At 41.6% G+C, this 16199-nt stretch overlaps 1 protein-coding gene across 1 annotated transcript; it reads left to right on the top strand.

The window, feature by feature from the left end:
• Positions 1 to 429: 429 nt before the first annotated feature.
• On the top strand, positions 430 to 15970 carry eppk1 (epiplakin 1). Its single transcript, XM_030063398.1, has 2 exons — positions 430 to 504; positions 4638 to 15970. The coding sequence occupies exon 2, from the start codon at positions 4652 to 4654 to the stop codon at positions 15293 to 15295; it is 10644 nt and encodes a 3547-aa protein (XP_029919258.1). The 5' UTR covers positions 430 to 504; positions 4638 to 4651; the 3' UTR covers positions 15296 to 15970.
• Positions 15971 to 16199: the final 229 nt, after the last annotated feature.

Below are 16199 nucleotides of genomic sequence, written 5' to 3' on the forward strand. Positions count from 1 at the left end.
ACCCTGTGATTGATCAGAATAATCTATGTGGCTTTAAATGCAATTAACGGCAAATCTCCATGCCCTGCCCTGGGCAACAAGCTATGAGATTCACGTATTATACAAGCCCAACATATTATTTAATACTTTTTATGCCACTACTACTGCAGGTTTCAAAAATTTGCTGACCTACAGTGTGATCAAAAAGGTTAAATCTGGTTGTGGTTATTGTTTAATAACACAATGGACCTGCTCTGAGGAAATCCAGAGGAATTCATGGCATCCTGGGTTCAAAACAGAAAGATCACTGGCCGTTACTCACTGCCCTGCAGACACAGCAGAGGAGGCAGTTCCTCAGAGGAGGAGGGACTTCACATCTGGACCTTTATATGTGAGCGGTGAGCAGTGAGCACTCTGTCTGAGATGTTGGCAGCACTTGGAAACCCTCACATCTGTCACAGCAGTTAAGGCAGGCCACTCTGCAGAGGAGCACACAGCAACGCTTTGAGTGTCCCGGGACACCCGGTAAGTGCAGCGTTCTTCTTTACCCTGGTGATGGAAAAGTGCAGTGTTTTCTTGGTTATGCTTCTATGTATTCAATAATGTAACGGCACCATGTTCCCAGAGGAAAGTTAATGATTTCAGTGAAAGTTTCGTATCAGTGGGCAAAACGTCAAGTTAATCCGCTGCTTCGGCTCTGTTGTGTAATACAAGTTTGAACGGGACAGACCTGTCAAAGCCAAAACAACATTGCGTATCCTGCACTGTGGGCCAACTCCCTCCAGATAAAAAAGAGAAAGTAAACATTCCTTAGTGGTTACCTTCGACCATACTTGTTTAAATAATGTTAAGCCCAAAGTTGTCTTTCAACGGTCTGTACAGTGTGTCTACACACAAACATAAAGACCTGAGGACTCTGCACTACACCCTACATTTTCCACAGTGGCAGCTTTTAGCAACTATTGTATGCACAGCTCAGAGGGACACTTCATTACCTCATGCATTCCTCTGGCGATCATGTCAAGACAAAGTGTCAAAGACAAGGATGATGATAATCAGCTTGGTGACGGATATATGGTTCAAAGACCTATGGGCATATAACCCTGATAAACAAGGAAAAGAGAGCATCTAAGCATGCAGAATGGATTATCATCTACCATAAAGTGTAATGGTGCCATTCAGGTGGACCCCTGTGTTCCTTGTGGCCGTGGTGTGAATCGGTGTGAGCTGCAGTGTGAACTAATTTTAGATAACATCAAGTAGGTGTGACGTACAATTGTATTAAAGACATTCATCACAATGATCAGGCATTCCTCGGAATGAGTGTATCAGTGGGTCAGCGCATATTTGGCCTTACAATATCAATGCTCTTGTTATCCATAAAATGAAAGCAGTTAACCAGAGGTGCAATATACTGTTTTTATGTTTGGGTTTTTATTGCTATGCCCTATGCTGATTTATAGGTTGCTGTTTTTGCTTAATTGTGTGGCTGGTTTTTAAAGTGTGCTTTATGCTTTGACTTATGTGTTATATGCCTGTGAGTGTGTGGTTTGATTTATTATTGTCCCGTACCTTGTGTCATGTCAGTGAGGTAATAACTGATTGAATCTTGGAACAAAAGAATATTTTTTTCATTATAATTTTTCTTTTGAAGAAACATAACAATATTACACTTCTTTTCCCCTTACCAACTACTACTGTCAAGCTCAAACTTTCCCGTCTATCCCGTTTAAATTTTAATTGAACCTTCCCATTGTTAGATCTGAGAGTATTGTATTGAGGATACACCTTAATGAGATGTAACAATAATTATTGTTGGCTTTTTTAAAACGTAAATCCCAGAGACTCAAAAGTTTCATATAATGCTATGCAGTGCAGTAACTATGCATGAACACTTAACCTACTGTGCCAAAGAACACACTGTTACGCAAGGGAAATGATTTTAAGTATAACCATGCATTTTAATATGGAAACTGTAATATAAATCACCCTGGCACCGGCTCAGTCTTGTTAAGAGTGTGGAGCAGTCATTTAACTGGGTCTGTACCTGCAACTGTGCCAAGAAAAAAGTTACTCACAAGAAAGTTTAAGTATATGCACATGCCATATTTATGTTGTCATTGTGCTGAATTGCATTTTGTTATGCACATTTGCCAGAAAATAAGAACTGAAAAGAGATCTTCCAGGACAGGACAGTGAATGTAGCACCTTTCTCTTTGTAAGCTTCTTTTTTTGTTCTCGTGATAAATGGAGGATGTGAAAATGGCAAAGGTGTAGTTACATGCAGCAAACTCTCTGGACAGTTTGCCAAAGGAGATGCATTTGCCTTTATGATATGATAAGTAAACTCATGCACGGTAATAAAGTTAAAGTAAATGTTCAATATCTTTCAAACATTTACAAAGTGGGCAATAGCGACTTAGAAGTGCTGTGGTGGAGGTTTGCATTCTTGCAATGACAGGCAGGCTTTCGTGTACAGTAATCCTAAGATGAACAGATATAACTGTTTTTGGTCTGCATGTTGTCATGGAGACGTCGTTAGAGATAGAGATGTCGCTCACTGGGGTTGCACAGTTTGCACACCTTTAACCCACTGACATTTTGAATGACAGCTCCCTCGTTGCTATTTTTAACTTGATGACACTCACCATTAATCTAATTGTGAAACAAATTTTGGAAAGGCAGCAACAGATTACTATCTCATTGCACATTAAGATGTGTGTTAAATGTCATTTCTTTTTTGACAAATTTCCCCCAGTGCATGGTGAAACATGCAAGAATAGAGCCTTGTCTACAATCTTGTTTCACTCTCTCAGTAGGGCAAAAGGCCAAGAAGCCCTTGTACGTTCTCCTCCACACCCTTCTCTGTTCGAGTGATTACACTCAGTGTGAATGTGCTCCCACAGGTGTCAGTGAGATCATCCAACACGTAAAACACTCTGCTACTACAAGGAAGGGAGTGGAGGCGTGGGGGGCACTGGGCCTATAAAAATGCCTTTCCTCCACTAACGTGTATATGGCAGCTTTACAGCTTTCAGTTCAACAGTGTTCTCATTTAAATACTGTATTCTCTTATGCGAGTCTACACTTTTGATTTTGCTGCTTTGCCAAAAAATGCCAAAGAGAAACACATCTAAAATGAAAACAAGCTGCTGCCTGCCACTAAAAAGAGGATTCCATAAATATTTTTAGATGAACTGTATTGATCCTTGCATTGCATAACAGGAGAGACTTGAACTTTCGTTTGCTTACAAGCAGGATTATATTGCTGAACTTTTCTTTTTCTTCAGAAACCTTTTTTTGTCTGTTTTTAGCACTATCATCCTATGATGTATCTTTTCAAAACAACATACAAAAAACATCTGATAAGTAAATGGGAAAGTACATTTTTTGTGAGTGTAATGCCCGTCACATGTTTGTGTTTCAAGGATATGACACTTGTGGCATGCTGGTGTCAGTACAGTGCATTGTCAAGTTTCAGGGCTTTGTTTTGATATGATAAAGCAGACAGAGGATGTTTTTACACACACACACACACACACACACACACACACACACACACACACACACAGGAACTGCCAGGGAGTAGGCCAGATTTTTTTTTTTATAATATGTGCAGGAACTGGATGAAGTTATGCTGAAAACACTGCCTTTCAAAATTTCAAAATCTATTTGCAGAAACTTTGACACTTTAAAATCATTTGCTCAAAGCTGGTCATGTGTCATTTGATGCAAATGCAGCACAAAGTTAACATAATGAGATATTTTGTCAAGCTTTTGCAGGGCATCCAACTGTCACTGGGACTATCCATGCAAAAAAAAAAAAAAAAAAAAAAAAAAAAGATTGACATATTACTGTCAGGTAGTCTACTTAAGATTTAATCCTCCCTCAATTTGCATGTATTTGCATAACTCGCTTACAGTTGACAAAAGAGGTATTCACCACATGTACTGTTTACACATTTTGTTGAATGTTAAACTGAAAATGACCTTACCTAGGACTGTCTTAGATCTAAGAAAGGCATTCGATTCTACCATACTGGAAAGGATACTCAAAGTGCTTATGAAGGTGGAAGGTTCAAAACAAACAAACCAACCAAAAAAACTAACTTTCATCTCCTTTTTTTCAGTTCTAGTTATTTACTGTCATGCATTTGCTACACATCTTTATATTATTGGGTTAGGGTTAGGATATATGACTTTGCAACTACACCTTCCCATCATTTGCTAACTCTAATTTGCACACTCAATAGTGTGCTAGAGTAATATGAGTTCGCCCTACATCTTTAAATTCTAACTCAGCATTTAACCTACAGAGGACTAATTCATGTACACTATGTTAAGTAATTTTTGTTATGCTTACGGTTGTTTCATTTAAATGAAAGTTCAGTGCTTACTCCTTTGAATGAGATGTTTCTGTTATTCTAATTTTATACATCCACACATATATCTAAAACTGCTGTGTGCAACAAGTGAAGGAGGATGCATTTTGTGAAGGACTGTATATCACTGGTACAGCATAAACTAACCTCTTGGCTGTATCTATAAAACTCTGTGTAGCAGAGATTTTCTTTTATTGATAATTAAATTATAATGAATTAATAGCACATATGTAAAACAAATCAACTATTAAGTGACTGTTTTCTGTTTTAACATAGGTATTAAAGTCAAGATGGACTCTGTCACTCCTGATACCGACGGGAAGCAAAATGGCTACACAAAGGTCCATAGCCCTGTGGCTGGGGTACTTCTGGAGAAGACAAAAGAGAAAATAACCATATATCAAGCCATGAAAAAACGTCTTCTGAAGCCAGGAACAGCATTAGCCCTGCTTGAAGCACAAGCTGCCACTGAGGGCATCATAGACCCAGTGAACAATCGAAAACTTCCTGTTGAAGATGCTGTTAAAGAAGGACTAGTTGGACCAGAGATGAAAGAGAAACTGACAGCAGCTGAGAAAGCTATCCATGGTTATACAGACCCCTACACTAACGAAACAATCTCTGTTTTCCAAGCTATGCAAAAGGATTTAGTCCCAAGGGATTATGGCTTGAGGCTGCTGGAAGCACAGATATCTACACAAGGCCTGTTTGATCCTGTTGAAAAGAGGAATATTTCAGTGGAGTCAGCAATAAATAAGGGCTACTATGAAAAAGACTTGCTCAGAGACCAGATGGAGGAGCTCAGAGTGTTCTACGATCCAAACTCACAAGAAAATCTCAGCTATCGACATCTCCTGGAGAAATGTATGGTGGAACCTGATACAGGCCTGTTGTTGCTCCCTGTTTGCGTCACCTTCAAAGGTCTGCGTAGAGGCGTTTCCTCCACTGAACTCCTTGAAAGTAAGATCATTGACAAAGAAACATATGATGACTTGCAGAGGGGTAAGACCACAACACAGGATGTGATGCTAATGGAAACTGTAAAAGAATACCTAGAGGGCAAAGGCAGTATCTCAGGCATTGCAATAGTCTCGACCAGTGAGAGAATGAGTATCTTTCAAGCCATGAAGCAAGGCTTACTAATGCCTGGAACAGCATTAGTTCTGCTGGAGGCACAAGCTGCAACTGGATTCATGATAGATCCTGTGGAAAACAAAACGTACAGTGTAGATGAAGCCATCAAAAACAAGCTTGTTGGCCCAGAATATCATGCAAAGCTGCTTTCTGCTGAGCGGGCGGTAACTGGATACAAAGACCCATACACAGGTGAAACCATCTCTCTTTTTCAAGCACTATCAAAAGATTTTATTGTAAAAGAACATGGGATCCGATTACTTGAGGCTCAGATTGCAACAGGTGGAATCATAGACCCAGTCAACAGTCATAGACTTCCTGTGGAAGTGGCCTACAAGAGGGGTTATTTTGATGAGAAGATGAATTCCATACTAGAAGACTCAGGAGATGACACAAAAGGCTTCTTTGACCCAAACACAAATGATAATCTAACCTATCTCCAACTGATGGAAAGGTGTGTGACTGATCCTGCCACAGGACTCTGCCTCCTCCCACTCTTTGATAAGTCAGATAAGGGGAGTACCATCTTCATCGACTACCAAACTAAAATGGCTTTCAAAGAAGAGAAGGTCAAAGTGCCATGTGGAAAGTACATGGGAATGACAGTATCTCTGTGGGAGCTACTAATGTCAGAATACTTTAATGAACACCAGAGGCAGGACATCATTCAAAAGTACAAACAGGGGAAGCTTAAAATCAGCATGATCATTACAACAGTTCTGGAAGTCATAGAGAAGTCTGTGAAAACTAATGTCACCTTTGAAGGCATCAGGGAAACTGTGACAGCAACCCAGCTTCTAGAGGCAGATATCATAAGTAAGAAGGACCTGGAAGATCTTAAAACAGGAAAGAAGACAGCAAAGGAGTTTACAGAGGATGAAAATGTAAATATGTACCTGCATGGGAAAGACAGCATTGCAGGTGTTCTGCTTCCTGATTCTCAGATCTTGACCATCTACCAGGCCAGGCAGAAAGGAAAGCTGATGCCAGGAACTGCTCTGATTCTACTGGAGGCCCAAGCAGCAACAGGGTTCATTATTGATCCTATTGGAAACAGAAGATTTTCAGTGGATGATGCTGTGAAAGCAAAGATTGTAGGACCAGACCTTTGTCAAAAGTTACGCTCAGCAGAGAAAGCTGTCACTGGATACAAAGATCCACATGACGGCAAAATTATCTCATTGTTTCAGGCCATGCAGAAAGACCTCATTCTACAAGATCATGGAATTCGCCTGCTAGAGGCCCAAATTGCCACTGGAGGAATCATTGATCCTGTGAACAGCCACCGCATTCCTGTCCATGTGGCTTATAAGAGAGGATATTTTAATGAGGAAATGAATCAGATCCTGAGTGATCCAAGTGATGACACCAAAGGGTTCTTTGACCCCAATACACATGAGAACCTAACATACTTGCAGCTCATGGCAAGATGCATCACAGATCCCAGTACAGGCCTGTGCCTCTTTCCACTCAAAGGCAAAAGCAATAAAATTATCATCGATGATCACATGAAGGAAACATTTAGGGCAACAACAGTCAGTGTTAGGTATGGCAGATTCTGTGGCAAGCATACAACACTGTGGGATCTCATTAACTCAGAATATCTGGCTGAGAATAAAAGACAGGAGTTATTCAAGCTCTACAAGTCAAGGAAAATCACAGTTGAGCAAATAACTGTCATTATTTTGGAGATCATTGAAAGCAAGGAGATAAAACAGCAGGAGGCACTGGATTTTGAGGGCCTACGAGGCAACATCTCTGTTGTGGATCTTTTGAAGCTGGGAATTGTGGATGAAAAAACATACAGTAGTATGGTAGATGGAAAGCTGACAAGCACTGATGTGATGAAGATAGACAGTGTGAGAACCTATCTACAAGGAAAAAGCTGTGTAGCTGGGGTGGTACTTCAACCGTCCAATCAGAGACTAAGCATCTATGATGCACAGAAAAAGGGCATTCTGACACCTGGTACTGCCCTTTGTCTTCTTGAGGCACAAGCAGCCACAGGATTCATTGTTGATCCTGTCAAAAACAAAAAATTTACTGTAGAGCAGGCTCTCAAAGAGAAGGTAATTGGCCCTCAGGTATATGAAAAGCTCTTGTCAGCAGAGAAAGCTGTCACTGGTTACAAAGATCCATACACTGATGAAAAGATTTCTCTTTTTCAAGCCATGAAAAAAGATCTTATTGTGAAGCAGCATGCCATCCGTTTACTTGAGGCTCAGATTGCCACAGGTGGTATCATTGACCCCTTGAAGTGCCTTCACTTACCACTAGAGGTTGCATACAGAGAGGGATATTTCGACTCAGAACTTAATCAAATTCTGTCTGACCCCAGTGATGACACCAAAGGTTTTTTTAACCCAAACACACAAGAAAATCTGACTTACATGGAAATGCTGGACCGCTGCATAAAAGATAAAGAAACAGGTCTGTTTCTCCTTCCACTGAACGAAAAGGCCAAAGCTAGGGAAATAAAGGAGAAAATACACACTGACACAGAGATAAAACAAGAGTTTGAAAAGACAGCTGTCAACATATCAATGGGCCGCTATTCTGGAAAATCAGTTTCTCTTTGGGAACTGATCCACTCTGGGTACTTCACACAGGATCAACGGCTTGAGTTGATAGAAAAATACAGAACAGGGAAGATAACCACCCACAGCATAACCACATTGGTAATTTCAACCATTACAAAACTGGAGCAAAGTGAGAACTGCAGAACAACAATGGGCCTGAGAAAGCCTGTGTCTGCCCAACAGCTTCTAGATTCTGATATAATTGATGCAAATACATTCAACAGTGTGAAAGAAGGGAAACTCACTTTTGAATCAGTAATGGAATGTGAATCTGTGAAAGGATACCTGAAAGGAACTGGAAGCATTGCTGGAATACTGATTCATCCATCCAAGAAAGTTATAAGCATCTATGAAGCAAAAACGCAAGGTCTGTTGACACCTGGCACCGCACTTGTACTACTTGAAGCACAGGCTGCAACAGGATACATCATCGACCCTCTCAAGAATGAATCCTACACTGTTGATGAAGCATCAAAAGAAAATGTAGTTGGTCCAGATGTACATGAACAACTCCTGTTAGCTGAACGAGCAGTCACTGGCTATGTGGATCCATACACAGATGCAACAATATCATTGTTTGAAGCCATGAGTAAAGATCTGATTCAAAGAAGCTATGGTATTCGTCTTCTTCAGGCACAAATAGCAACTGGGGGCGTCATTGACCCTGTTCAAAGTCACAGGCTTCCTGTTCATGTTGCAAAGAAGAAAGGATATTTTGATGAAGAAATGGACCAGATTTTGTTGGGTACCAGTGAAGAGACAAAGCAATTCTTCAACCCAAACACCAAGGAAAACCTTACTTACCTCCAGCTGATGAAAAAATGTGAGACAGACCAAAAAACTGGCCTTCTTCTTCTACCACTCTATGAAGAAAAATCACATGTTTTCCACACAGATGAACAAACAGAGCTTACATTCACAAACAAAATGATTGCCTTAAATGCAGGGAAGTTTCAAGGCAAAGAAGTGTCACTGTGGGAAGTGCTATTGTCTGAATACATTTCAGAACAAAAGAGGGAACAGCTCATACAACAATACAAGACAGGAGCTATGAAAATAGAGGAGATCATTGAGATAGTCACTGTAATCATTACTGAAGTAACATCCAAAGAGAAAAAATTCAAAGGCCTGAGAAAGAGAGTCTCGGCCAGTGAACTATATGAGTCAAAAATTATCTCAAAAGAGCTTTTCACACAGATAATACAGGGGGAAGTAACTGAGGAGAATGTGAACAAAATGGAATCAATTCAAAAGTACCTTGGAGCTACTAATTGTATCGCAGGTGTCAGAATTGAATCCACAAAGAAAGTCATGAGCATCTACGAAGCCAAGTCCAAAGGCCTTCTGACCCCTGGTACTTCTCTGGTTCTGCTGGAGGCTCAGGCTGCCACTGGCTTTGTCATAGATCCAGTGAACAACAAGAAACTTTCTGTAGAGGAAGCTGTGGCTCAAGGAGTGGTTGGCCGTGAGTGGAAAAACAAACTTCTTTCAGCAGAAAGAGCAGTGACAGGATACAAAGATCCCTATACAGGAGACATTATTTCTTTGTTCCAGGCCTTGAAAAAAGATCTCATTGTCAAAGACCATGGAATTCGCCTCCTTGAAGCACAAATTGCAACAGGGGGCATAATCGATCCAGTGTATAGCCATCGAGTGCCTGTACAGGTGGCATACCAAAGAGGCTACTTTGATGAAGAAATGAATCAGATTCTGTCTGACCCTGATGATGACACCAAGGGCTTTTTTGACCCCAACACCCAAGAGAATCTCACCTATCTCCAGCTGGTCGAGAGGTGTGTCAGAGATCCCATTAGTGGCCTTAGCCTACTGGTCATTGTGAAGAAGGGAGAGTTCTACTTCTTTGTTGATGAGGCAACAAAACTCATTCTGAAATCTACAACAACAACCAGAGCAGGAGGGAAATACCAAGGAAAGACTGTGTCTCTGTGGGATCTGCTATATTCTAAATACATCACAGAAGAGAAGAGAAGAGAACTTGTACAGCAGTACAAGTCTGGAGCTATCACAATTGAACGCTTCCTGGAGATAATACTGACAATCATTCAACAGCAGACCACAACCTCAACATCCTCAATAATCACCTGCCAAGCACCAGAAAAAACAACAGAGAGCAGCAAAACAAAAACTACCATCACCACTACCACAGCCACAGAGACAAGTCAGACCACAAATTTCCATGGGATCAGGAAGGATGTCACTGCTGATGAGCTGCTCGAATCAAAAATCATTGATGAAGATCTGTACAAAGATCTAAATACAGGAAAGGTCACAGTGAATGAAGTAAGTGAAATGGACTCGGTCCGGCAGTACCTAGAGGGGACCAACAGCATTGCAGGGGTGTATCTGCAGTCAAGTGAAGAAACCATGAGCATTTATGAAGCCAAGTCCAAAGGCCTTCTGACCCCTGGTACTTCTCTGGTTCTGCTGGAGGCCCAGGCTGCCACTGGCTTTGTCATAGATCCAGTGAACAACAAGAAACTTTCTGTAGAGGAAGCTGTGACTCAAAGGCTGGTTGGTAATGAGTGGAAAAACAAACTTCTTTCAGCAGAAAGAGCAGTGACAGGATACAAGGATCCCTACACAGGAGGCATTATTTCTTTGTTCCAGGCCTTGAAAAAAGATCTCATTGTCAAAGACCATGGAATTCGCCTCCTTGAAGCACAAATTGCAACAGGCGGCATAATTGACCCGGTGCACAGCCATCGAGTGCCTGTACAGGTGGCATACCAAAGAGGCTACTTTGATGAGGAAATGAATCAGATTCTGTCTGACCCTGACGATGACACCAAGGGCTTTTTTGACCCCAACACCCAAGAAAATCTCACCTATCTCCAGCTGGTCGAGAGGTGTGTCAGAGATCCCATTACTGGCCTTAGCTTATTGGTCATTGTGAAGAAGGGAGAGTTCTACTTCTTTGTTGATGAGGCAACAAAACTCATTCTGAAATCTACAACAACAACCAGAGCAGGAGGGAAATACCAAGGAAAGACTGTGTCTCTGTGGGATCTGCTGTATTCTAAATACATCACAGAAGAGAAGAGAAGAGAACTCGTTCAGCAGTACAAGTCTGGAGCTATCACAATTGAACGCTTCCTGGAGATAATACTGACAATCATTGAAAAGCAGACCACAACAATTTCAACATCTTCAATAATCACCTGCCAAGCACCAGAAAAAACAACAGAGAGCAGCAAAACAAAAACTACCATCACCACTACCACAGTCACAGAGACAAGTCAGACAACAAATTTCCATGGGATCAGGAAGGATGTCACTGCTGATGAGCTGCTCAAATCAAAAATCATTGATGAAGATCTGTACAAAGATCTAAATACAGGAAAGGTCACAGTGAACGAAATAAGTGAAATGGACTCGGTCCGGCAGTACCTAGAGGGGACCAACAGCATTGCAGGGGTGTATCTGCAGTCCACCAAGGAGACAATGAGCATTTATGAAGCCAAGTCCAAAGGCCTTCTGACCCCTGGTACTTCTCTGGTTCTGCTGGAGGCCCAGGCTGCCACTGGCTTTGTCATAGATCCAGTGAACAACAAGAAACTTTCTGTAGAGGAAGCTGTGACTGAGGGACTGGTTGGCCGTGAATGGAAAAACAAACTTCTTTCAGCAGAAAGAGCAGTGACAGGATACAAAGATCCCTACACAGGAGGCATTATTTCTTTGTTCCAGACCTTGAAAAAAGATCTCATTGTCAAAGACCATGGAATTCGCCTCCTTGAAGCACAAATTGCAACAGGGGGCATAATCGATCCAGTGTACAGCCATCGAGTGCCTGTACAGGTGGCATACCAAAGAGGCTACTTTGATGAGGAAATGAATCAGATTCTGTCTGACCCTGACGATGACACCAAGGGCTTTTTTGACCCCAACACCCAAGAGAATCTCACCTATCTTCAGCTGGTCGAGAGGTGTGTCAGAGATCCCATTAGTGGCCTTAGCCTACTGGTCATTGTGAAGAAGGGAGAGTTCTACTTCTTTGTTGATGAGGCAACAAAACTCATTCTGAAATCTACAACAACAACCAGAGCAGGAGGGAAATACCAAGGAAAGACTGTGTCTCTGTGGGATCTGCTATATTCTAAATACATCACAGAAGAGAAGAGAAGAGAACTTGTACAGCAGTACAAATCTGGAGCTATCACAATTGAACGCTTCCTGGAAATAATACTGACCATCATTCAACAGCAGACCACAACCTCAACATCCTCAATAATCACCTGCCAAGCACCAGAAAAAACAACAGAGAGCAGCAAAACAAAAACTACCATCACCACTACCACAGTCACAGAGACAAGTCAGACCACAAATTTCCATGGGATCAGGAAGGATGTCACTGCTGATGAGCTGCTCGAATCAAAAATCATTGATAAAGATCTGTACAAAGATCTAAATACAGGAAAGGTCACAGTGAATGAAGTAAGTGAAATGGACTCGGTCCGGCAGTACTTAGAGGGGACCAACAGCATTGCAGGGGTGTATCTGCAGTCAAGTGAAGAAACCATGAGCATTTATGAAGCCAAGACCAAAGGCCTTCTGACCCCTGGTACTTCTCTGGTTCTGCTGGAGGCTCAGGCTGCCACTGGCTTTGTCATAGATCCAGTGAACAACAAGAAACTTTCTGTAGAGGAAGCTGTGACTCAAGGCCTGGTTGGTAATGAGTGGAAAAACAAACTTCTTTCAGCAGAAAGAGCAGTGACAGGATACAAGGATCCCTACACAGGAGGCATTATTTCTTTGTTCCAGGCCTTGAAAAAAGATCTCATTGTCAAAGACCATGGAATTCGCCTCCTTGAAGCACAAATTGCAACAGGCGGCATAATTGACCCGGTGCATAGCCATCGAGTGCCTGTACAGGTGGCATACCAAAGAGGCTACTTTGATGAAGAAATGAATCAGATTCTGTCTGACCCTGACGATGACACCAAGGGCTTTTTTGACCCCAACACCCAAGAAAATCTCACCTATCTCCAGCTGGTTGAGAGGTGTGTCAGAGATCCCATTACTGGCCTTAGCTTATTGGTCATTGTGAAGAAGGGAGAGTTCTATTTCTTTGTTGATGAGGCAACAAAACTCATTCTGAAATCTACAACAACAACCAGAGCAGGAGGGAAATACCAAGGAAAGACTGTGTCTCTGTGGGATCTGCTATATTCTAAATACATCACAGAAGAGAAGAGAAGAGAACTCGTACAGCAGTACAAGTCTGGAGCTATCACAATTGAACGCTTCTTGGAGATAATACTGACAATCATTGAAAAGCAGACCACAACAATTTCAACATCTTCAATAATCACCTGCCAAGCACCAGAAAAAACAACAGAGAGCAGCAAAACAAAAACTACCATCACCACTACCACAGCCACAGAGACAAGTCAGACCACAAATTTCCATGGGATCAGGAAGGATGTCACTGCTGATGAGCTGCTCGAATCAAAAATCATTGATGAAGATCTGTACAAAGATCTAAATACAGGAAAGGTCACAGTGAATGAAGTAAGTGAAATGGACTCGGTCCGGCAGTACCTAGAGGGGACCAACAGCATTGCAGGGGTGTATCTGCAGTCCACCAAGGAGACAATGAGCATTTATAAAGCCAAGTCCAAAGGCCTTCTGACCCCTGGTACTTCTCTGGTTCTGTTGGAGGCCCAGGCTGCCACTGGCTTTGTCATAGATCCAGTGAACAACAAGAAACTTTCTGTAGAGGAAGCTGTGACTGAGGGACTGGTTGGCCGTGAGTGGAAAAACAAACTTCTTTCAGCAGAAAGAGCAGTGACAGGATACAAAGATCCCTACACAGGAGGCATTATTTCTTTGTTCCAGGCCTTGAAAAAAGATCTCATTGTCAAAGACCATGGAATTCGCCTCCTTGAAGCACAAATTGCAACAGGCGGCATAATTGATCCAGTGCATAGCCATCGAGTGCCTGTACAGGTGGCATACCAAAGAGGCTACTTTGATGAGGAAATGAATCAGATTCTGTCTGACCCTGACGATGACACCAAGGGCTTTTTTGACCCCAACACCCAAGAGAATCTCACCTATCTCCAGCTGGTCGAGAGGTGTGTCAGAGATCCCATTACTGGCCTTAGCCTACTGGTCATTGTGAAGAAGGGAGAGTTCTACTTCTTTGTTGATGAGGCAACAAAACTCATTCTGAAATCTACAACAACAACCAGAGCAGGAGGGAAATACCAAGGAAAGACTGTGTCTCTGTGGGATCTGCTTTATTCTAAATACATCACAGAAGAGAAGAGAAGAGAACTCGTTCAGCAGTACAAGTCTGGAGCTATCACAATTGAACGCTTCCTGGAGATAATACTGACAATCATTCAACAGCAGACCACAACCTCAACATCCTCAATAATCACCTGCCAAGCACCAGAAAAAACAACAGAGAGCAGCAAAACAAAAACTACCATCACCACTACCACAGTCACAGAGACAAGTCAGACCACAAATTTCCATGGGATCAGGAAGGATGTCACTGCTGATGAGCTGCTCGAATCAAAAATCATTGATGAAGATCTGTACAAAGATCTAAATACAGGAAAGGTCACAGTGAATGAAGTAAGTGAAATGGACTCGGTCCGGCAGTACCTAGAGGGGACCAACAGCATTGCAGGGGTGTATCTGCAGTCAAGTGAAGAAACCATGAGCATTTATGAAGCCAAGTCCAAAGGCCTTCTGACCCCTGGTACTTCTCTGGTTCTGCTGGAGGCCCAGGCTGCCACTGGCTTTGTCATAGATCCAGTGAACAACAAGAAACTTTCTGTAGAGGAAGCTGTGACTCAGGGACTGGTTGGCCGTGAGTGGAAAAACAAACTTCTTTCAGCAGAAAGAGCAGTGACAGGATACAAAGATCCCTACACAGGAGGCATTATTTCTTTGTTCCAGGCTTTGAAAAAAGATCTCATTGTCAAAGACCATGGAATTCGCCTCCTTGAAGCACAAATTGCAACAGGCGGCATAATTGATCCAGTGCACAGCCATCGAGTGCCTGTACAGGTGGCATACCAAAGAGGCTACTTTGATGAGGAAATGAATCAGATTCTGTCTGACCCTGACGATGACACCAAGGGCTTTTTTGACCCCAACACCCAAGAGAATCTCACCTATCTCCAGCTGGTTGAGAGGTGTGTCAAAGATCCCATTACTGGCCTTAGTTTACTCCCACTGCATAAATAGATAATCCAGGATAATCCCCCCACCCCCCACCCCCACCCAAAAAAAAAAAAGAAAAGAAATTGTTCCTGTGTTTTGCTTGCACTTTCAAGTGATTTTTTTTTATAGTTCTTTCAATATATATACACATTCATCCTTCTATGTTTCATAAGGAATCATTACATGTTTTGAAATAATTCTACTTTCATACTGACAAAATGTCTTTCAGTTTAGATGAAGTTGTACAAGTGAAGTTGATAAGAAATAGAAAAGAAAAAGAAAAAGTCAATTTTTAGTTTGTTTAGTATTGAATGTTGTTCAGTGCTTCTTTGTGAATACCACTGACTGGGAAAAAAAAAAAAAAAATTTACCTTTAAACACATTAACTGAAATTATTGCTGTTGCATAAAAAAAGTCATCTCAACAATCAATGGAGTTAAGTTTGAGTTTATATTGAAATGTTAATTCAGATTCATTCTAAGGTCTTTTTCTAATTAACTGATGCCAACATGTCACTGAACAAAGTATCATATATTATGGAGTTGTGATGCTTCTGTTTTTTGACTAATTTCCTTTATGTTGTTATGTGGGATGTTGATTGATGGACCTATGTTTTACTTTGCACTTACTTTTTTGTCTTTTGATGAGGGCTTTTCGCAAACTGTTTTAAGCATTTCATCATGTGCGCTGCAATAAATGGGTGACATCTGAGTCCTGTGTCAAGTCTTTTTTGTTCTCCCCACAATTTTGAATGTACTACCTAACCCTCTGAGAAGTAAAAGTGGATTTGACGTGTTTTTGCTCAAGACTCAACATACCATAATTTATTGCGGAAGTGTATTTCTCTCTGACACATGCAGGTGATAATACATGCTCTCTCAGCCCAGGACAGCACCCTCAAAACTTCCACTTCAACTAACAACAAAAG

Source organism: Myripristis murdjan, chromosome 11 (assembly GCF_902150065.1).
Source record: "Myripristis murdjan chromosome 11, fMyrMur1.1, whole genome shotgun sequence".
NCBI lineage: Eukaryota > Metazoa > Chordata > Actinopteri > Holocentriformes > Holocentridae > Myripristis > Myripristis murdjan.

Bases quoted from the DNA above. Each gene is read 5' to 3' on its own strand.
- eppk1 (XM_030063398.1), top strand. From the start codon at position 4,652: ATGGACTCTGTCACTCCTGATACCGACGGGAAGCAAAATGGCTACACA.